This window comes from Aotus nancymaae, unplaced genomic scaffold, assembly GCF_030222135.1.
Source record: "Aotus nancymaae isolate 86718 unplaced genomic scaffold, 86718_ANA_hifiasm-v0.15.2.pri h1tg000001l, whole genome shotgun sequence".
Taxonomy (NCBI): domain Eukaryota; kingdom Metazoa; phylum Chordata; class Mammalia; order Primates; family Aotidae; genus Aotus; species Aotus nancymaae.
In genome coordinates this window covers 10,851,671-10,874,574 of record NW_026988412.1, presented here as the reverse complement: position 1 = coordinate 10,874,574, position 22,904 = coordinate 10,851,671, and the positions used below count along the sequence as shown (strand labels likewise).

Sequence of the window (22,904 nt, the reverse complement as noted above, 5' to 3'; positions counted from 1 at the left end):
TTCTCTTTCCCTTAGTGGACGGCTGTATTCATAGAGCAGCTGGCCCCTGTTTGCTAGCTGAATGTCGTAACCTGAATGGCTGTGATACTGGACATGCGAAAATCACATGTGGCTACGACCTGCCTGCAAAATGTGAGTAGAACTATTTTGAATACTGTTTCAAAATCAGATGAGACATCTTAACTTGTTTTACTCCAGTGTATAACTGGAAAAGGAAATGGCAGTGGTGGTATTTAATTAAATGTGCTTCAGTTCAGATTTTGTACATGGCAATAAAAAGTGCTTTCCAAATCGGTCTCCAAATATATATGTGTGTGTGTGTGTATGCACATATATCATACACACACATATGTATATATATATGTATGTATACACACATATGATGTTTAACCATTCAAGTCTTTGACGGAGTATCTCTGAAACAGGGAAATAAAAATATGAGCAAAATATGCATTATAGCATTTAAGTGCCACAGAATGACAGCTCCTGGAAATGAGGCCAATTTCTTATTTCTTGTTCAGGTTTCTTGATTGTGGTTGTGTTTAGAGGAAAGGAGATCAAAGTGATGTATTGTGTTTTCAGCTGCCATGTAAAGGCTGATTGGCAATTACAGCCAAGGCATCTGTCATACTTTGCTTTCAGGAAAAGCCAATGGAATCTGGTTGTCAGTGTGAGAATGTATTTGCTCTTTGAATGTGGAATGGTCAAAATTTCCATTATAGTTTAATAGAGAGAAGTACTGCATTTGATTGACCTTGTTGCTTAATCATTCAGCCAACTGGGTGAGGTCATATGGAATAAAATACTTAAAGAGAAGCTGGTTAAAGGCATAGCCCTTTTTTTTTTTTTTTTTTCCTTGAGACAGAGTCTCACTCTGTTGCCCAGGCTAGAGTGCAGTGGTGCAATCTCAGCTCACTGCAACCTCTGCCTCCTGGGTTCAAGAGATTCTCCTGCCTCAGCCTCCCAAGTAGCTGATACTACAGGCACGTGCCACCACACCCAGCTGGTTTTTTATTTTTAGTAGGGATGGGGTTTCACTATATTGGCCAGGCTGGTCCAAACTCCTTACCTCAGGTGATCTGCCCCACTCAGCCTCCCAAAGTGCTGGGATTACAGGCGTGAGCCACTGTACTTGACCTAAAGGAATAGCTTTTTTATCCCATAATCTTCAGGGCCTGAGGAGGGAGGTAGAGAGTTTCATTGCAACATTAAGGTGTGCATTGTCCTGGAAATTGAGACACCAATTTGTTGGTTATCCCATTCACCTACTTCTAATGATACCACTGATACATTTTATGTAGAAGTGAAGCTGGTTGTGGGTTATGTTTTAGCAGTGGAGAAAACATGAATGAAAATTTATAATATAATCTATAGGATACTATGGGTTATATATATACAAGTTGTCTAACAATGAATTTCCTGTGGATATGTGTGAAGGAAGACTAGTGCGTTATATTTTAAAGATAGCTGTCAAAGTCTGTTTAAGTTTGAGGATTTGTGGTAAATAGTAGTATATTAAAACAGTTTTTTTAATCAATATAATATTGCATCCTATATTGCTCTTGATGGTTTTCCAGTGAACGTACTTTCATGTGCTGCCTGATGATGTTTTGGTCAATGATGGAATGCATATGTGACGGTGGTCCAGTAAGATGACAATACAGATTGAATATCCCTTATCCAAAATGCTTGAGACCAGATATGATCTGGATTTCAGATCTTTTTTTCAGGCTTTGAAATGTTTGCATATACAGAATGAGGTAACCTGGAGATGGGACCAAAGACTAAGCACACAATTCATTTATGTTTTATATACACCTTACACACATAGCATAAGAGTAATATTATGCAATATTTTAAATAATTTTGTGCATGAAACAGTTTTGATTGTGTTTTGACTGGGCCTGTCACATGAAATTATGTGTGGAATTTTCCACTTGTGACATCATATTGGCACTCAAAGTTTTAGATTTTGGAGCATTTTGAGTTTCACATTTTTGGATTAGGGATTCAACCTGTACTATATTTTCGCTGTATCTTTTCTACGTTTAGATAGGTTTAGATATACAAATACTGACCATTGTGTTACAATAGTTTGCAGTATTCAGCACAGTGACATGCTGTACAGGTTTGTAGCCTGGGAGCAACAGGCTATATCATATAGTCTAGATGTGTAGTAGGCTATACCACCTGGGTTTGTGTAAGTGCGCCTTATGATTACACAGCAGTGAAATCACCTGAGGAGTCATTTCTCAGACCATGTCCCCATTGGTAAGTAATGCATGATTGTATATCAACTATATGCTGTTTAATTTTTCCTTTAATGACTTTTCATTTCCTTTTCTTTGCTAAGGTCTTTACCTAGTGTGAAAGAGTCAAATCATGTGCCAAATGGCTCTTCACTACTACTTGGAATATATATTTGTGTCAAACAAACACTTTGTGTACAATGGTGTTTAGAAGAGTTCTCTTTCTAACTCAGAGATAATGATCTGGGTATTGACAGTGATTTCCCTCTGCAGAATTATATAGCGCGATGTTTACAAATGTTGGTTCTTTTCCTTTCTAATACCATGCTACCGTCATGATTTACCTAACTTATACCACCCTGAGAGCAAGTAAGATTGCTGACTGCTACAATAATGGCAAGATTATTGACTGTTTTCAGAATTGTATCTGACCTTAAGCCAAGTAATAGTCTCGGTCTGTTTTCTTTCTTATGTATTAAAACACAAATCAAATTTCTCCTAATCCGAACTTTCTAAAGAACAGTATACTCAGAATCGTGAAATGTGCCTAAATAAAATGGTGGCTGTATCTAGTGTATGGGTTCACACTATCACACATGTGATAATTTTTTAAATATGCTTGTATCTGTTTGACATCCATCTGAATAAGTTATTCAGTTTCTTTGGAATGCCATTCATCTTATTTTGGGATTATTGAAGACTTGCACAATACCAAACACTGAAGGACAAAGATCAATAAGTCAAAAGAATTCCAATGCTTGAGTCATAACTTTGAGCTGAAGTATGGCTTTCATGGGCATCCTGGGGCAAGTGGATCTTTAGGGTCAATGATGCTAGAAGTGGCATGTCAGTTCACAGGACTAGCTACAGAATCCATGAGCGCTGAGATCCTGAGAGCCAACATATACTCAAGTCACTGCATGCAGCTCACAGGGCGTGTTTAGTAAAAACTCATCCAATAGAATAGAAATTACCAAACAGGCATTGCAGTGCCACCTCATAAAAGTCATAAACATGGAATATTTGTGGCTAGGTCTTGTTTCTTCCTGTATATTTAAAAGGTTAATGATTTATATTAAAAGCATAAAGGAAAGCAAGGAAAGCAACATGAAAATGAGTAATAATAGCTTACATTTTTATGCCACTTTACAGTATTTCACAGTACTTTCACAAGCTCTTATATTCTAAATTGTGTTTTATAAACATTGTGTGTGTTCATTTTCCCTTTCCCTATCCCTGAGAGATGTTTTTCGTTCTCATCAATTTGGTTCATCCGTTTCAGAGTCATTAACAATCCACAGATGTGCTTTTGTAGTGAGAATGAAAAGGGAGCTCATTACATAGTGTTTGGGTCATTTTTCCCCTCCGTATTTAATAATTCCATGACAGTTTGACAGCAGAGACTAGTTCCTATCTGTCCTCTGAGACAGCGGGTTTATCATTATAGGGGTACTAAAGCCAGTCATCCAGCCACAAGTGATAATATCTTCATGCATCAGCAATTTGTTTGGAAAATGCTGTTGTCTGGGTTACAGACAAACTTGATAATTTTGAGCTGGTTTTTGCCTCTTTTATGCTTGCTAAATTAATGTATTCATGAATACTTGTATTTGAATTAATTATACTTGTATTCTGTGTTCTGTGACTCATCGTGAATGGTAGAATGATAAGCCCCAGATATTTAGTTTACTCTTCACTGCTTGGATGTTTTGAATGATTTCTTTTTGACGTTAAGAATATCCAATCATTCTTTTTAAAAGAAATCTTAAGCGTAGGAAGAATATTGGTCAATATTTCCTTGAAGGCTATTGCTAAAGAAATGCCTTAGAAAGTAGATGGAGGATTGTTTATGTAATTGGATCTTTTGGGAATTTTCTCTACAATGTTAGATAATTTTTGAATTTATAATACAATTTAAATTTTTATAGATTTTTAGAAGCTTGTTGACATATGAGACGTTTCTATTCATGCTATCGTCTTTCCACCAGGCAGTCATCTTCACATGGGCAAGATGTGTCTATCTCAGTCACAGTTCCAATGTCAATATCTATCATAGTGTCTCCTGAATATGTGCTGAATTAATGTGAATAAATGAAGGATAAAATGAGTGAATTATTTCAGGACTTTTTCACTTGAAAAATAGTTTAAAAAAAACAACTGTCGCCTCTACTTGTAATACTTTTCTGTCTGCAGTTATTCTGCACAGTTCTAGGAAATTTACATCCTTAGGTCCAGAGTCCTTATAATTGTCTACAAGGCTGTACATGGTGTGACCTTTACTTCTCTACATCATCTCCTTCTGTGCTCCCCCTACTCACGCAGGCTGCTTTGTGTGAACCTGGTCCTCAAAGCCTTTGCACTGGCATTCCCTCTGCTGGAGCTCCATTCCTCTGCATACCTGCATGGCTTGTTCCTTACCTACGTCAACTCTTGTTCAAATGAAACATCAGGTGTCACCCTAACCAACCTATTTATGATTTCTTCACTTTTAAAATTTATAATCGCATGTCTATAAATTTAATCTTCAAATATGTAATTTACTTATTTATTTTGTTTCTTATCTGTTTACAAGAGTAAGGACAGAGACTCTATTTTTCTAATGTATTGCTGTATTCATATAGCTTAAAAATGTCTGATATATAATAGGGGCTCAAAAGATACTTGTTGAATGAATGAATAAAATGTAACTCTAATCCTCTCAAAATCTGCTAGTGGACTTTTCCTTAAATACAGACACATTAGCCTGATTACCTTTGGCCTTCCACTGAACTACTTACAACCTTTTGTATGATATGAATTGCTCACAATGGTATGTCTATGCATGGGGTCTCTATCTGGGTTATCTAGAAAGCTCTTTCTTTGCTCCTTTCACTTGTCTTCCCGACTCAGTTCAAATATCACTTCTGCCATAAAACAAGTCTTCTCTTGTCACCTGAGCTAAAAATGCCTTCTTTTTACTTCACACTCCAGAATACTGCATGTTAACATACTGATGGCACTTGTCACATGCTACCTTTTATTGTTGGATATGCAAACTTTCCACCTTTATAACAGAGTACCTTGTATATCACAAGTACTAGAGAAATATCTAACAAATGAATTCATTATTTAAAGTGTCAAACCTGGTTGATAATTGGTAGTAGGTGGAATATAAAGGAAAAATTATGCTAATATTTCTAAGAAATTATGAATTTAGTGTCAATTATCCATTGTGTTTTTGAAAAAATATTTTAAATTATATATGGTCCAAAATCTCCTGTCTTCAAAATGTACTCTTAATGGAGTTCCTCCTAAGGAGGAAAAAATAAATAAAAATAAAGAAACCATACCACCCGTATTTGATGGTTTTCAGCATAGCTCACATGTCTAAGTTATTTCTTTAGAATGCTTCACTCTTGGCAGGGCTGAATAGTCATCAAAGATAAATGGAAAAATATTGAACTTGTGTAAATGAAGTGGTAGAATCTGTTTCTTTTATTCCTTCTATTAATCTTTGGACAGCATCAAGGGGTAATATTGTCTAACTCAAGGTTTTCATTAATCATTTGAAGGGAAACTCTAAGGTGAGAGACCATAGCATAATATGTTTGAATGAATGGTGTGAATCCAAGTTCACATTCTATTCCCAGGTGCAATAATCAGATGATAGTACCTTAAAATGTACTGTTGATAATAATTAGTACTTCTCCTGTGCCCTTTATCAAGAAATCTTAGTACTTTGAAACACTAGCTCATCAGTCCTTTTGAAATTCCTATGAGGAAGTGACATGTCAAGTAATACTTTCTTCTAATACAAAGAGAAATGCAGGTCCAGGGAAAATAAGTCTGTTGCTCCCATTAACAAAATAAACCCATATTAGCGGCATGGTGGCAGCCAAGGATCCCTGAGCTAGGAAAGGAGTCTCTGTTAGGTGTTAGCCAGGCCTGCTGCCTGTTTTTATAAATAAAGCTTTATTAGAACACAGTTGTGGCCATTTGTTTACATATTGTCTATGGCTGCTTTCATGTGGCAGATTTGAGTTGTTGCTATAGGGATTTTTATGGCCACAGAACCTGAAATATTTACCATCTGGCCTCTGCAGAAAAAGTTTGCCAGCCCTTGGTCTGTGGCAATCTTCACTTTTTCTTTTTCTTTCTGAGACAGATTCCCGCTCTGTCACCCAGACTGGAGCGCAATGGCACAATCTTGGCTCACTTCAACCTCTGCCTCCTGGGTTCAAGCGATTCTCCTGTCTCAGCCTCCTGAGTGCCTGGGATTACAGGCATGTGCCACAACACCCAGCTAGTTTTTATATATATATATTTTTTGAGACGGAGTTTCGCTCTTGTTACCCAGGCTGGAGTGCAATGGCGCGATCCTGGCTCACCGCAGCCTCTGCCTCTTGGGTTCAGGCTGTTCTCCTGCCTCAGCCTCCTGAGTAGCTGGGATTACAGGCACGTGCCACCATGCCCAGCTAATTTTTTGTATTTTTAGTAGAGACGGGGTTTCACCATGTTGACCAGGATGGTCTCAAACTCCTGACCTCAGGTGATCCACCTGCCTCAGCCTCCCAAAGTGTTGTGATTACAGGCGTGAGCCACTGTGCCTGGCCAGACTTCACTTTTTATAAAGTATGAAAGGTGAGATTCAGAGAGATTAAATATTGAATTTTATTAAATGTAATATTACTTATTCAGATCAACATTGATAAAGGTGAGACTAAAATACCTACCATCTGTTCCCTGGGAAATCCTTGCTTCTGTTGCCTCAAGAGAACATTACCTTGGGAGGATAATCTGAAACCTTTCAAATCTTTCAAATAATAAGGCCACCTTGAAAAGAATCCCTAGAAAAATAGGATGATTTTTCCCAATAGGGCCAGATCTGGGAAGTGAATAAGTCAAGTCTCTGACGGGAGAGTCAGTTTAAACCACCAGAGTATTAGGAAGCAAATCTCTATTCCTGGCTTCCCCCGGTGGTGTTAGCTAATGTGCTGAAAGGGCACCTGCAGTCCACAGGAAATGCAGTTTCTAGAGCAGGTAATTCGTAAGATGGTTCTGAGTTAGTCCTTTGCAAAGGGTGACCTGATTTCAGCCATCATGGGCTCTCCCAGCAGGTGCCTGATTGTGAAAGCAGTGGAGTGGGCATGCTGCTAGGAGGATGACTCTGCCAGCCTTTGATGAAGACCTGAGGGCCCTCATGAGCTCCTTCCATAATTAAATGACTTATATTACACAAAGAGAAAAGCTGCTTTTGAAGATCATAAAATCATCTTCCCTTCTGAAGAGGAAGATGGGATTGTTCCTCCTAAAATCAACTCTGATTGGCTCATTTTCCTTAAGTGCTTAAGGAATTCAGGTTTTATTTGAATCTATTTCTCTGTAATTGCCACCTTTTTCATTTATATTAAGCAGTTTCATCCATTTAATCTCCTTAGTGATCCTCATGATGAATGTGGAAATAAGAAGGGCAGAAATATTCTAAAACCCAGAGCAGTGTTTCTCAAAACGCGGTTCCTGGAGCAGCAGCGTCACCTGGGAATTTGTTAGATGCAAATTCTCATGCCCCACCCCACACCTACTGATTTAGAAACCCTGTGGTTTAGCAAGTTCTCCTGAGTAACTCTGTTGTGTGCTCAGGTGTGAGGGCGATTGCACTAGAGAGTGGTAGAATCCAGGAGCACGCTGGCCTTGAGATTCCTTTTGCCTATACGACACAGGCATCCATTTGGGTCACAGATGAGGGTATTTTTTGAGGAAAACTCTGACACATTCTTCTTTTCCTTTGTAGCACTCTCCACTAGTGGTGACATCTGTATTTGTTTATTGTCTTCTTAGACGAAATAACATTTTAAGAAGGGAAGGCATCCAGTGGGTCTCATTTACCCCTGATATCCTTAGCATCTGACATAGTATCCAGAACAGAATTGGCCCTTGATATATATTTACTGGAGGACTTAATGAAAGCATTGTTTTCGTCTCATCTTTTGTCATAATCATAGCTGCCACTGCAGGAAACCGACCAAGAAGACACTCAAGAGAGAAAGACATGATTCCAGGAATCTGCAGAGCTAGTACTCTTGCTGCTTTTAGTATCTCTAGTATCCCAGCACCAAACATGCTCCCTGCTCAAAGGCTAGCAGTGAAAGCACAGGGGCCACACTTTGCTTAATGTGTCCACATGCCATATATCTGTCCTGTGCTTAGCATCTTTCATTTTCTCTTATTTTGACCCATTGTGATAACAGAGTCCACCCCAAATGGCTTTGTGATGAAATAACTAAGTGATTCTAATGTTAATGGTGTCTTTAAAAAAAAAATCCACCTTTTGGAAGCAACTGGTGTTTACACTGTTGTATTACTGGCTGAGTGTAGAATTAAACGTCTGTGTTTTCCGTTCTTTGCCATCATAGCTAGCCTTTAGAGGACGCAGTCTATACCTCCTATTTCCTATGTGATCAATAGGAAATAACAGTGTAAATCAATTCTGGGTAATAATGTAAATGGGCTCTTGAAGGCAATTCCCGCTGTGAAATGAGTAGTTAGCAGTGACACTGGCATTAACCGCAGTGGGGGTAATCAGCCTTTGGATGTGTTTAATCAGAGTTATCAGCTAAGATTAAAAAGAGAGCCACTGTTGTGCAGGGATAATCATTTTCAGGATTTAAAAGATGAATATTTGGAGGTGTTCTCATAAATTAAAGCCATCAGAGTGGCTTTGAGTAATTTAGGATGCTCTGAGGTCAGGCACAAGCAAACAGGAAAGGTTAACCTCAGAGCCACGGTAGTTAATGTGCCGAGATGACAGAATGCGTTTATTGCAGTAAGTAGCAAATGCTGAGTAAAAATGTAGATTTTTTTCTCCCTGTGTTAAGATGTTCCTTGAGCTATTAGATATATGATTTGATTAAAAGTAGTTCACAGTGAACACTTTGTAAATGTGTTAACTTTCCTTGTAGATGCAAATTCTAATCCCAAAGATTAAATATCAGGCCATGTTATGACTTGATTAGTGGTGTTTCCACTTGAAAATATTGATGGAACCAAGCTCTGTATCATAGAATATAAGATTGATTCTATGTCAAGAGCACTAAATGTCATGGTAGGAGATCTGAGACGCCATTAATGCAGAGTGTTGTAATTGGTAATGCCCTTAACTTTTGAGCCTGAGGTTCCTCATACGTGATTGTCTGGGGGTAAGATCTACCTCCGGACAGTCTGTTAAGCCATATACGCAGAACCGCTTCTTAATACTGTCAGATAAGAAAGATACGTGGCTCTATTATTACTCATAAAATATCTGCACACTTCGTTTGCTTGTTCAGCTCATGTTTTTCCTCGCAGCTGGAGTGCTCTTCTAGAGCGTAGATGACTATAGTGAAGAAGACAGCAGGCTCCTTGTCCTCTCAGAGCTTAGGTCCTAGCAGAGAGAGGACACTCATGAACAGGCCACATAAAAGCAGAGAACCTCAGATAATGGTAAGGGCTATGACGGAAAAAAAAATCCCCTTACCAGATGTATACAGTAAGGATAGTTCATACATTTTTTAATTGTTCTCTTGCTACAAATATTCTATTTCACTTCTGATGTATTTGTAATTTTAGTCTAATTTTTGGAGATAACAAAGGAAATGTTGCTTCTGATGGAGCTGACAGAATTTTAATTATTACCTATTTCATCTCAGAATTTTACAGATAAAATAACTGAGGCCCAGGGAAACTACTTTATTTTTCCCAGGGTCACGTGGTAAGGGACAGTGCTGAGACTAGAGCCTGACTGTTAGTATAGTGATCTTTCTGCTGAATGTACTGCCTCTTTTAGCCTCTTTGATCATGCCAACCCTCCTACAGAAGCATCGTGAGAATTTAATAACTGTTAAGTGAGATGATGAATGTGAATGTATTTTTTAAATAGCAATTTCTGATTTCATATGGTATCTTAATAGCAGTAATTTTAGATGGGTTACATATAAATTAATTATGGTTTCATGAGCTTTGCCAATAAAGTTTATGTCAATAATCAGAATATGTATAACAGTGACTGGTGTTTGAGAAAATATGGAAGTCCCAGATAGGAATTAATAAATATTCGATACTAGCCTAAAGACAGCCATTTGCTCCTGTCTCTTTCCAGTCTCTTGACCTCAGAGAAAAGGGATACTGTAAAAGTTATTTTGAGAAACTTCAGATGGCAGTTTTATTGGTTTTAAAGATACGTTCACTGATTCTTTGATATTTCTCTTCTGGAGAGGTATAGAGCTTAATTCCCTTCTACTTAAACATGACCGGGACCTAATGACTCCTTTGTAGCAAACAGAGTATGTTAGAATAATGGGAACATCTGAAATTAGTTTAAAGAAAAGACTGTGGTTCCCCGCCCCCACCTCTTTCCTTCCCTCTCTCTTTCATTTCACTCTGTATTAGCTTCCTAGGGCTGCTGTTATAAATTACGATAGCTTGATGGCCTAAAACAGCAGAAATTTATTCTCTCTCAGTTCTGGAGGCCAGAGGGCCAAAATCAAGATGTCAGCAGGTCCATGCCCCTTCTGAAGGTTCTAGAAGATCCATCTTTGCCTCTTCCAGCCTCCATCAGCCTCAGGTGTTTCTCGGCTTGTGGCAACATAACTGCAACCTCTGCTTCTGTTTATACATGGCATCTTCCCTGTGTCTCTCTGTGTCTTTACCCCTTCTCTTATAAGGACATTTGTCACTGGATTTAGTACTCACTGGAATCTGGGATCATCTCAAGGTCTCAAGATTCTTAACTTAACTACATCTACATAGATCCTTTTCCAAATAAGTTCATATTCATAGATTCCAGGTTTCAGGACGTGGGCACATCTTTGGAGTTGCTATTTAATTCACTACATAGGCTCTCTGAGCATAGCCAGTTTCTATGTCATGAAGCAGTCCTGAGGAGGGGAAAACCAGCTGTCATATTGTGAGGGAACTCAGATACCTTCTGGAGAGGCTTGTATGCTGAGGAACTAAGGCCTGCCTGCAGCAGTGTCAGTGCACTTGCAAGCAGGTCTTCTGAAGTCAGCCCACAGCCACGTCAGTGAGCTTGGGAGTACATTCCCCTGCCCAATCAAGCCTTCTGGTGTCTGCAGCCCTGGCTGACAGCTTGACTGCAACATCATGAAAGACCCCGAGCCAGAGGCATCCGGCCAAGCCACTCTAAAATTCCTGGCCTGCAGAAACTGTGAGATAATAAATATTTGTTACTTTAGGTGCAGGGTAATTTGTTAAGTAGCAATAGGTAGCTAATACAGCAACTATGACCATGAAGTTTATAACGCAGAGGAAGGAGCTCACTTCAGATTGGGTGATACCGATCACATTTTCTCAGTGCAGAACCTGCCTTTTCAGGGACAGGCCTGAAATGGGAAATGAAAGCCAAATCTCATGGGGGTAATGTTACATTGCGCAACCAAATCCCTTTGCCATACCTCTGTCATAGGCAGCATATTAGGTTGGAAAAACTCTTATGAATGGAAACTTCTCAGATGGATAGATAGATAGATAGGTAATCAAAGAGAACCCGAAGTTCAGCTTAGTAAAGAAGCATCGAAAGAAAACAATGAAAACATACAACTGGATGTTATTTACCTGCTACTCCTGGACTGTGTTCTAATCTTTACCTTTGCCACTCATATGCTTTTTTTTTTTTTTTTACTGATAAGAATTACTGTTTCTTTCCTTTTTTTGGAGGGGTGGAAAGAGTTACTGTTTCTATTTTGGGGGGCAACATTAATTCAGTCTCTATTCTCTGTTAATGTTACCAGCTAAGTGAAGCAGAGGTAACTTCCCATCCACATTTGTTGTGATGCCCTGCCAAATGTGTTTGCTGTATTAGCTGGTATGTTTCCCATTAGCTGTTTTATTTTTCAGAACTACCGGGAGTTTGCCTCATTTGTAATCACATGCTATTTGTGAAATCCCTGTAATTTCCTAAGGCCTTCTGGAGCTTGCCTCTTCCTACCTATGACATTTTGAGGAAAGATTTATTCTTTCTCTGTGTTTATTCTGCTTAGTGAAGATTATGAGACACAGCCTTAACTGGAGTTTTGCAAGTTCTTTTTAAAATTGTGTCTGTATTGTATTTGGAGTCTAGTTACCCATTTGGAGGTCTGTGGAGGGCAAAGGGCTCTCTTGGGAATCCCTTTCTTTTATAGATGCTCAGTGTCTGCTTTCTGATATCATGGCATGTGATGCCCAACTATTGTCCTTCCTTACTGGGCTGGTTGAGTTTGTTCCTGCTTTCATGTTCCTCCTGTACTTGGTACAGTATGTTAAATATATATACATGTCATCTCTCATGACCTTCATTCTCACATAGAACATATATTTCCTTCTGAGTTATAAGATATTTTGTGAATATGGAATTCAGGGATTGTGTTCAGTTTGTGGAGCTGTTTGGAAAAGCAGTCTGAGAGAGTTTCGGTTTGGGAGTGGCTTGATGGAACTGGGATGAAAGGCACTGGGGATCCCCCAGGAAATCTACTGGTGGGCATCCTGGAGTGGCTGGCAGAGGAGAGCTAGCTGCTGTGCTGGCTGAGCTGATGAGACTGGGCTTTTCTCCTCCGTTTGTCCAGGACATGTCCTACCTATTGTTTTAAAATCAACAAAAGTTACCTTGATTATTTTCTCCTGGTAATATTTACTCCTGAAAAGAATGATGATAGATTGAGAAACCCCACATCAAAGTGTATTCCACAAGAATTGTCAGAGCTCTGTACATAGAATATTCCAGACTTAGAATGATCCATGTAGCTATGTACAAAGGGAGAAGTAAAACAGGGAACTGCACATCAAGAGTTAATCCAGTATTTTGAGCCTTTCCTTAAATTCTCTGTTTTGTGCAATGCAGGATTTCTCCGTATACCGAATTAACTGGTTGTCATGGGCACTAAATCTTTTACCTTAAACACATTAATATCACACTACAAGTAACATCTCATTGTTTATACCTACTTTGAGATTAATTATCACACAGTCTTCTTTCCTCTATTATTCTCATCTTTTTTCTTATCACTCCATTCAGAAATATGGGATCAATATTTTAAAGCCTGAATGTGAGATGTTTCTATTTATTGTTCATCATGGTGATTAGCACCTTTTTGATTATCCTTGTTCTTGAGGATGTACATTTGGGGACAATGGACCTTTTGGAAGAGTCACAATGACAGCAGTTTAAAGCTGGAAAGAAATCTAGAAATTGCTTTTCTGGCAGCTGACACATTTCTAGGCAGTGCCTAAGAACCAGGCAAGAATTTTTACCCTGTTGTTTAAGACTGTATACTTTGCATCTAACAGTTTATCTGCTGCATAGTAGGCAAATGGTTCATTCATTCAACAATCACTCACTGATTTGCTCCCTAATATGTGCCGGGTGCTTTGCTTAGTTTTTTGGAAAATAATACTGTACAAAACAGACAGGGACCTCACCCTCATGGAACTGTGCTGTGCTGAGCTGAAATGAATCAAGTGGCTGCCCAAGATTGCACGGATACTTAAGTGATGAAATGGGGATTTTACTTGGGGGCGCTTAAAATGAAAAGATCTGGTGGTATTGCCTTCCTGTCCGGGATGTTCTTCCTACTGATAGCCACACTGTCAAAATGGTTAATATCATGGGCTTTGAAGCCAAACATTCTAGGCCCAAACTCAGGCTCTGGACTTGGGCAAGTTGTTTAACCTCTTTGTGCCTCGGTTTTGCCATCAGGAAATAGGTTATGACAATCACCCCACCCTCACAGGGGTACTGAGGCTCCCATGAGTTAATGTCTGTGTGGCGCTCAGAGCACCACTTAGCTCCAAGTGAACGCTGCACACGGTTGGCTATTTTTCAGTAAGATCACCCAACCATCTTATCTAAAATGTCACTTCATCAGTATCTTCTTGCCCTGCTGTAGTTGACATCACAGCTCCTACAATCATCTGAGGTTATTTAATGTCTTTATTGGTTTTCTTGTTGAATGTTTTTCTCTTCCACTAGGATGTAATCTTATGAAAGTGAGGACTTCATTCACTGTCATATCTCCATATTCTAGGAACATATTCACCACCTGTGAATGAGCAAATGTGTGTACATAGGAAATTTTCATTATTTATTAATTTAATTAATCATTTTAATAAATTTGATATAATTTAATTATTAACAAAGTTATTGGAGGAACTAGCCTGAGAGTACTTTCAGCTTCATGCTCTGTTCATTTGATTCCTCTAGTAACTTGGCTAATAGATACAAATAAACCAGGAAAATAGCATCGACATATGGTAAGGTCAAGCCCATATTTCATATTTAATGTATCTACTAAGCAAGTTTTAGGTATGCTGCACATCTTTTTTATATTTTTCAAAAGTCTATAGTTTAAGTAGCAGTGTCAGGATGAAATAAAGCAGGAAGGAAGAGGTTTAAAGAACTTCAGGGACCTGGAAGACATGTCCTGACCTGCCTAATGAAATGCTCATGAACTGATAGTGAGGTCCTTTCCCCCGATACAGAGTCAGTGTTCAAAGTCTATTTCCAAGCTCAATTTACTGTTAAACCTTATTAAAATAAAGTGATAATTTTATGGGTTTGAAATGTGTTATAACTGACTTTTCCGATTGAGACTGCTAGCTCAAGTGCTTACAACTTGTTTAAATGTTATAAACGTGTTAAAAGGGGGAATATTGATGTGTGTTCCCTCTGTGTTCAAACTGTTCAGATTTTATGGGAAATAATAAAGCTTTACAACTTGTTCTTCACAAATAGAATGCTAGAGACCTTGCAGCAACATGAGAAATGTATTTATTGTTTTGTGTCAGACCAAGCTGGGCGTCTTCCTCTTTGTAGATCGCCAGAGTTCATTGTTATTTGGGACAGAGAGGGAAATAGCGTGATAGTCAGGGAGATAATATTAATTTTACAGAAATAGAATCTTATTTTATTACAAGGAAGGCAGTCAGTTTCACAACTCGAACTCTATTTGTGCAGAAATATTCTTAAGCATATTCCAGTAATACGTAGTTTAATACCTGTGTGAAACTAATTTCTTTTCCGCAAGTATCAATTTTTGTCACAGAACTTTAAATCTAGAAGTTGAGTTTAACTTCTCCTTATATTAAAGGAGTGGGATGAATATTCTTTGAGATATGACCTTTAACCATATTATGTGTGTGTGTGTGTGTATGTAATCTATACCTGTACACTGTAGTTTGAGGAAAACACATTTTTCACTTCTATTCATGTAAGATCTTAGATGCTGTATTTTGCAAGGTGCCATGTAGCATTTCATATCATGGTATTATAAGCTGAGTTTTATAGAACTGTTTCAAAAATTTAAATGATGGACCTTTTACATCATAGTTGAATATCTAGCATAAGGTAAAAAAAAGTTCCACTTATGAAGCTGAATATCAATCACTTAACTATTCAGTTATGCTTAGACATAGATGAGTAAGCTTGTTCTTTTACAGTTAAGACATATGGTGTTGGGTTTGTGTGTGTGTGTGTGTGTGTGTGTGTGTGTGTGTATAATAGATGTGCCAGAAAGCGAAAATCTTTGCTTAGTACTTTGGGGGAAAAAGTGATTCATGATGGGTGCATTTATTTTATTCCATTCTATCCACATTTTGAGTAAAATCCATTTAAACCGGGGAACTAAATTGCTTACAGTAGTAAAATACATTTCCCTCTGTGAATGTTGGTGCCTTTTTGATGCATTCTGATTTGGACTCTGACATAGTCATAATCTACATACCAAACAGGCATTTTGCTTTCATAACAGAAACTGGCACTGCTAGAGCTCTAGGAGTGAGCTGGCTCACCAGAGCAATCTCTCCATCTTGAAGAGATTGGGCTTATTGTTGATAGCCTAAAGTCCACTGTCTTGGACCTCAGAGTGGCCTTTCCAATTCATAAAAATAGGTTCTGTAGCATGCCAAGACTTTGAGACCCCCAGTTCATCTTTCTTATTTCTCTTCTATGAGGGAATGCTTGTGGTCATAGGCCTACAGCTTAATAGATGAGCAGAAAATGTGCTGAAACACTGATGCTTAAAAATATACAAAATGTAAGTGGGAATCAGTTTCCTTAGCTTTACCTTTGCAATGGGCAAAACAGAAATCACTCAAAAGTGATTTCTTTAGTCATGGAGCACTCGGGTTTCTCTTCTGCGTTTTGCATTTCCGTATGTCACTGCTATCTGTATTCTGTAGATACTGTACCTGTGACATTCTGGTGTTACAAATACATGACTTGCATGCTTATTCACTTTCTCTTACTTTTTCATTCTATCCTGAGTAGTCTAAATGGAAAGCCTTTTAAAGCCTTGTATGTTCTCCATATCAGCCCCTGAACATTTATACTTCTAAAAAATGATGCTGGACTCTCTTGATAACTCTGTCCTTCAAGTTTGCCTCATCGGTGATGCCACTTGACTGAAAAGTCCTCTTGGCAATCCAGTAATTAAATCCTTCTAGCTGAGGCCCAAGAGAGATCCCTTGTGCTGAATTGTACTGCATAGTAAATGACATTATAATGAGGTTTTAGCTTATTTGTTAAATGAATGAATGGGAACTTTGCTGCTGCAATTCATGAGATTTTTCTGTTTAAAGCAGGACTTGCTGCTGCAGATGAGAGTCCATGCAATCTTCCCTTCTTATAGTTAATTATCATATCAGTATATTAAAGATGGTTTCACTAAAAGGAGAAATACCCTTGTATAGAAAGTCTAAGACAGTCTAACAAAACGTGGTGATCACTTCTGTATGTCCCTGAGCTCTGTGTGGCAGGCCCTGTTCTAGATACTTCTGCAATATTATCTAAGTTTAATCCTCTAAACAACCCTGTAGTAGTTTCTGTTATTACTTCTGTTACACTTGAGGAAAATCAGGCACAGAGAGGTTAAACAATTTTCCTAAGATCTCACAGCTAGTAAGGATAGAGCAAGGATTCAAACTCAGGTAGTCCCTCTCTATAGCTCTGCACTTGTAAATAAGATTTCCTCTCATCCCTAGATATGAACATGAAGATTTGCTTATATATAAATTCATCTTATTGATATGTTTCCTTTGAGTTTCTTCCCTTTATAAATGAAAGCTGATGATGCTATTTAGAAATCTTTATTTTTTTTAACCTAAAATGTTTAAGCTTAGAAAAGTACAGAGAAAAATAACAGTAGTCATGCATTAGCCACCATGAATTTAAAAAATATTAACATTTTACCTCTTTATTTCCATTTTTTTATTTTTAAAATAAAAGAACCAGTTATTTCCAACACATTCTTCTCTTCAGTCCCATTTCTTCCTTCCTCTCTTTCCACTCCTTGTCTTAAACAAGCACTCTTAAGAGGAGAATGTAAATCCTTCTAGACTGTGTTCTTAGATTTTTACCAGAAGCACAGAAATGTCCATAATCCATACACACAAAACTTTTGTGTTTTTAATTGTCCACAAAGGGCCCAGTGGTGTATGGATCATACTGCTTCTTGACTTTTTCACTAAACATTTATATATATATATATATATATATATGATGTGGTGATCTCCACTCATTGCAACCTCTACCTCTTGGATTCAAGAGATTCTCCTGCCTCAGCCTCCCTAATAGCTAGGATTACAGGCCCCTGCCACCACACCTGGCTAATTTTTATTTTTAGTAGAGACAAGATTTCACCATGTTGACCAGGCTGGTCTCAAACTCCTTACCTTATGTGATCCATCCAACTTGGCCTTCCAAAGTGCTGGGATTATAGGCATGAGCCACCACACCCGGCCTAAACATTATAATTTTAAAGCCTCTCCATAATGATCTGTCTGGCTTTAGTTGCTACATTTCTTTCTTCCTGATAAACCATATTCTATTTGTTTATTTTCCTCTCAATGAGTGATTAGGTTGTTTCCAATATTTTCCTATTATAAACAATACTGAAATGAAAATTTTGGGGTACATAATGTCTCACATACATTTGCCTCCTGGATCAGGATTGCTGGTTCAGAGGGACTGTTTAGTAAAATCTAGCAATGAACATGGAAGAACAACTGGGAAGGAGGAGTATGTCAGGATTGCATTTGAGAATTAAAGAACAAAGTCACGCAGGAATATTTACTATAATTATGAGATAATAATAAATTATACTGCTAACAGATAGCCCAAGTCCATACTTCATGAAGTCTCTGCAAACAAATGTTAGGTATATGTGAGTTTTAATAAAGAGAACTCTAGGCTAAGAGCCCAGAAACTTGGATTTTCTCTCCAGCTGTGTTCTAACCTAGCTTTGTGCCATAGCATAATACATTAATGGAGCTGGGCACAGAGGCTCACATCTGTAATCCGAGCGACTAGAGAGGCTTGAGGCCAGGAGTTCAAGACCAGTCTAGGCAACAAAGAGAGACCATGCCACTGCTCTCCAGCCTGGATGACAGAGCAAGACCCTGACTGACTTATTTTATTTATTTAGATTAAAATTTTTTTTTTTTCAGAAAAAGTCTGGCTCTGTCACCCAGGCTGGAGTGCAGTGGCACAATTTCTGCTCACTGCAACCTCCACTTTCCAGGTTCAAGAGATTCTCTTGCCTCAGCATCCCAAGTAGCTGGGACTACAGCTGCCATGCCCAGCTAATTTTTTTGTATTTTTAATAGAGATGGGTTTTACCATGTTGGCCAGGCTGGTCTTGAACTCCTAACTAGAAGTGATCTGCCTGCCTCAGCCTCCCAAAGTGCTGGGATTACGTGTGAGCCACCGCACTTGGCCGGAGACCCTGACTTCTTTTAAAAAAGCAAAACAATACATTAATGGTCTCCAAATCTCTTTTTCTTATCTGAAAATGAGGAATTTTTGGTGGTAGATATTTTCTTAGTTTCTTCCAGCATTAATCTACCCAAGTTAAGGCTAGAATTAGTTTCCTTTATGATATTAACACACGTCCTCAGTGTTGAACTAAATGATCCACAGGCCAAAATCTCCCATCCCCCAAACTGCTGCCCTGCTGTCCCTGAAGATAGTGTCTGTTCATAATTCCAGGCATTGGGCTCTACTGGGGCCTTGATTTATTACACCCTTTTCCTACTGTGGAAATACCCCAGATCGACTGCTTTTTGAGTGGAATAATTATGAACTTTGTGGCCCTCAGATTTCTCAGTGGGATCAGGCTCCAGTTACCCACAGTGGTAACCGGCTTGATAACAGCACTGTTTATTGTTTCTTTCCTTCTGTCTCACGTCTCTACTTCTGGCCATTGTATTCTGAGGTCACCTGAGATTCTTGTCTCAAGATCTTCTTTCTGGGGAAACTCAAACAAAGATACTCACCTGTTCAAATCCTGCCTGTTTTCCTCCCTCTAGCTTCGTTCCACAGCCTTGAGGTTCATCCTGGCCTGTTCAAATGCAAGCTCATGGAGCTTTACCAGATTCTTACCACATTTGTCATTGGAACTAAGTAATGCAAGGTTGCATACGATTATATGCATGTTCTTTTTTAAAATTTTATTTCTCACAGCCCTGGAAGTTGGGAAATGTAAGATCAAGGCCTGTCAGGGGCTGTTTTTTGAGATGGCCAGGTTTTAGCTGTAACTTCACATGGAGGAAGGGACAAGGGACCTCTCTTGTGTCTCTTTGTTTTTCAATACGTTTGATAGTATATATATTTAAGGCATATAAAAATTTAAGGCTCACGTTATGAGACACATTCAGATAGTAAAATGATTACTATAGTGAAGCAGATTAACAGATTCATCATCTTACAGTTTCCCATTTTGTGTGTGTGTGACAAAAACAATTGTATCTACTTATATCGCAAAAATCCCACATGCCACAGCACTTTATTAACCATCCTCCTCCTGTTGTACCTTAGATCCCTAGGCTTGTCCGTTCTACATGTCTGTTACTTTGTATCCTTTTATCTACACCTCTCCCTCCCTCCCACCCACATTCATGTTCTTACCGTTTAAGTCCCTTCCCCTCCCCAAGCATAATATGAACTGCCAGGAGCCACGAATTCCTTTTTAAATTTTATTTTCATTAAAGAAAATGTAATGCCAATCTATGCCTAGCATGGAACGAATGCAGAATGTACCTATGTAGTGTGTTGTCACTGAATGAATAATTGAGTCTTAGTAAGTCCATATCCCCAGGACTGATTCTGTGGACGCCAGCCATCTCTTCTTAGATTTCTTTGCCTTTTAATTAACTTCCCATTAGGTTTGTGGTTCTTGGTGACCTCCTGAGGGCCTGAAAATCAGGTTACAGACTGGGCCATCTATTTTACTGGGGTTATATAAAGACATACTTTCTTTGGTCACATTTTCAGAACCTTTCGACCAAATTGGCAGAAGTAATTGGGAATAAGAATGTGTTGGGAAGTAGCAGTTATAATTTCTTACTTTTATCTAATAAGCCCTTTAATTCTAAATTCATTCATAGCTTTGTTTTAAAGTTATTGTCAGTATTTTATGAAGTGAAAGACAGACAAACTCAAGCATTAATGATTCTAAATGTTTTGCTTCAAATACCTTTGCCACTGTTCTGTACTATGAGATGGAGTCTAGATTTTCTTTCCTTCCCTTTCTCTCTCTCTCTCTTTTTCTTATCTTGTACAGAATAAGCCTAACTAAAATAAAATATTTTAAACGTTGTGATTTTTTAAAAAAATCTCTTTTATTGTGATTGGTATTGCATATACTTAAAAACTGGTAGAAGAGGCCCGGCATGGTGGCTCACGCCTGTAATCCCATCACTTTGGGAGGCCAAGGTGAGTGGATTATGAGGTCAAGAGATCGAGACTATCCTGGGCCAACATGGTGAAACCCTGTCTCTACTAAAAATACAAAAATTACTTGGGTGTGCTGGTGTGCCCCTGTAGTCTCAGCTACTTGGGAAACTGAGGCGGGAGAATCACTTGAACCCGGGAGGCAGAGTTGCAGTGAGCCGAGATTGTGCCACTGCACTTAAACCTGGTGACAGAGTAAGACTCCATCTCAAAAAAAAAAAAAAAAAAAAAAAAAAAAATTGGTAGAAGAATTCAAGTGAATGAAACTGAGAGTTTCTGATTTTGTCCAGCAAATCAGTGACTGTTTTCCCAGAACATGATGCTTTGGCTGCGTTCTTCACACTCTGTGAGATGAGGACCAGCCCTTGTGGCCTCTGACTTCCAAGATTTCAGTAGCTGAGGGTATTATTGCATATTTCATGAGTTTATAAGTTGAGGAAACTTTTTTCCCCTCCAACGGTGAAACATTCTATTTATCATTTGTTGAACCTGTCTGGTGAGTACTGATTTTGTAAAATACTTCCCCAAAAGCTGATTTTCCAGATTCAGTTCTTTTCAAACTGCAAACAGCCCAGCTGGGCAGACAGGCCTCTCCTTTTGCTCCGATTTATTCTTCCTGAATTGACTTTATCACTGTCCCTCCAGCTGTTTCCAGGGTTCATCACAGATTATCTCTGCTTGTTGGCAGAAAGCAAGCAAACGCCGAGACCAAAGGACACAATTGCCAAAAGGTTCTTTTGGTTCAGCCCTCATTCTAATTTTAACTTATTTGGTACTGCTGTGGAAAAGCCGTTTGCCTGAAATATGGTGAATAAATAAATAATATCCTGCATATGGAGTCCATAAAATAGGATGCAGAATGCTAGGAGCTCAGATTTAGATCCAAGGCACTAATTCTCCTTGCTTCCTTTTCCGCTTCCCTTATTAGCCTCCCTTTTCTCCTTAATGATCAGGTTGAACGGGGTTGTCAGAGTTGAAAGAACAGGATCCCAGATTTTATAAAATTGTTTACTCCTCTCTGTTTGAAATGTGTAACTTTGCATTATTGAGCATAATTCCAATGATCTCCTAAAAGGCTGGGATGGTGGCCAGGTGGAATGGGCTTCCTGACCTTTTCTGTGTCCAGAGGCTTCACGGAGGAGCACTGAGGGCAAAAGACACAGAGCCAGCCTTCCGTCGAGGCGACCCACAGCAGCGGGGTCCGGCAATGTGTGAAGTCATGCTGGTTCTACATATGAACCAATTTGAATAGAATCTTTTATTTTTTTACAAAATATTACATCTTAACATTTTCATAGAAGAGCCTCAGTTTTCTTTCCAGAGGTAAAAAGGCAAGATCTGTGTTTCCATAAGAAGAGAACATTTTTCCTCTGTCCTGCCTCCTTAGAGAACAAAATCCATTGCTGTCTTGATTTCCAGTTTTGACTGTAGCTCTCAGTGTGAGGCCTCCCAGTGCTGTAGAGTTTGCTTTCTCTATGGGGCTCACCCATCACAGGCATAAATGTCGAGGTGAATTTCCCAGCCACCTACTTCTGGGAATCTCTTGTTCAGACTCGGCAAGCTCATTTTTATTTTTGACCAGAACCTTATAAAGAAAAATCCCAAACACAGAAATGTGATAGGGAAGGTGGCCATCACAACTATTCGTTCAAACAAATCCTGGGCCCAAAGAAGAAGTGAAAAATTAACTTGCCTGTCACTTTATTTTAGAAGTTCACTCTGAGAGCAAATATTTAATTATACATTATTTTAAATTCCACATTAAAATAATACTCATAATGTGTGGTTTAATAGAAAATACTCATAATAGTTAGAGCTTTCCAGATACATACAAGCAATATAGCTTAGTGCTTAGGAATTCCCTAGATTTGGCAACCTTCGTTTAAACCTGGTCTTTTCATCAAACAAGCTAGATGTGTTTA

The 22,904-nt window shown here is 38.6% G+C and overlaps 1 protein-coding gene across 2 annotated transcripts in view; it reads left to right on the top strand.

Moving 5' to 3' along the window:
* Positions 1 to 22,904, top strand: part of MACROD2 (mono-ADP ribosylhydrolase 2) — a 2,078,532-nt gene that overhangs the window by 713,781 nt on the left and 1,341,847 nt on the right. For both annotated transcript variants that reach the window (XM_012474868.3, XM_064377970.1), the window contains exon 5: positions 16 to 132. In XM_012474868.3, coding sequence (XP_012330291.2) covers positions 16 to 132 — 117 coding nt within the window. The remainder of the gene's footprint in view (positions 1 to 15; positions 133 to 22,904) is intronic.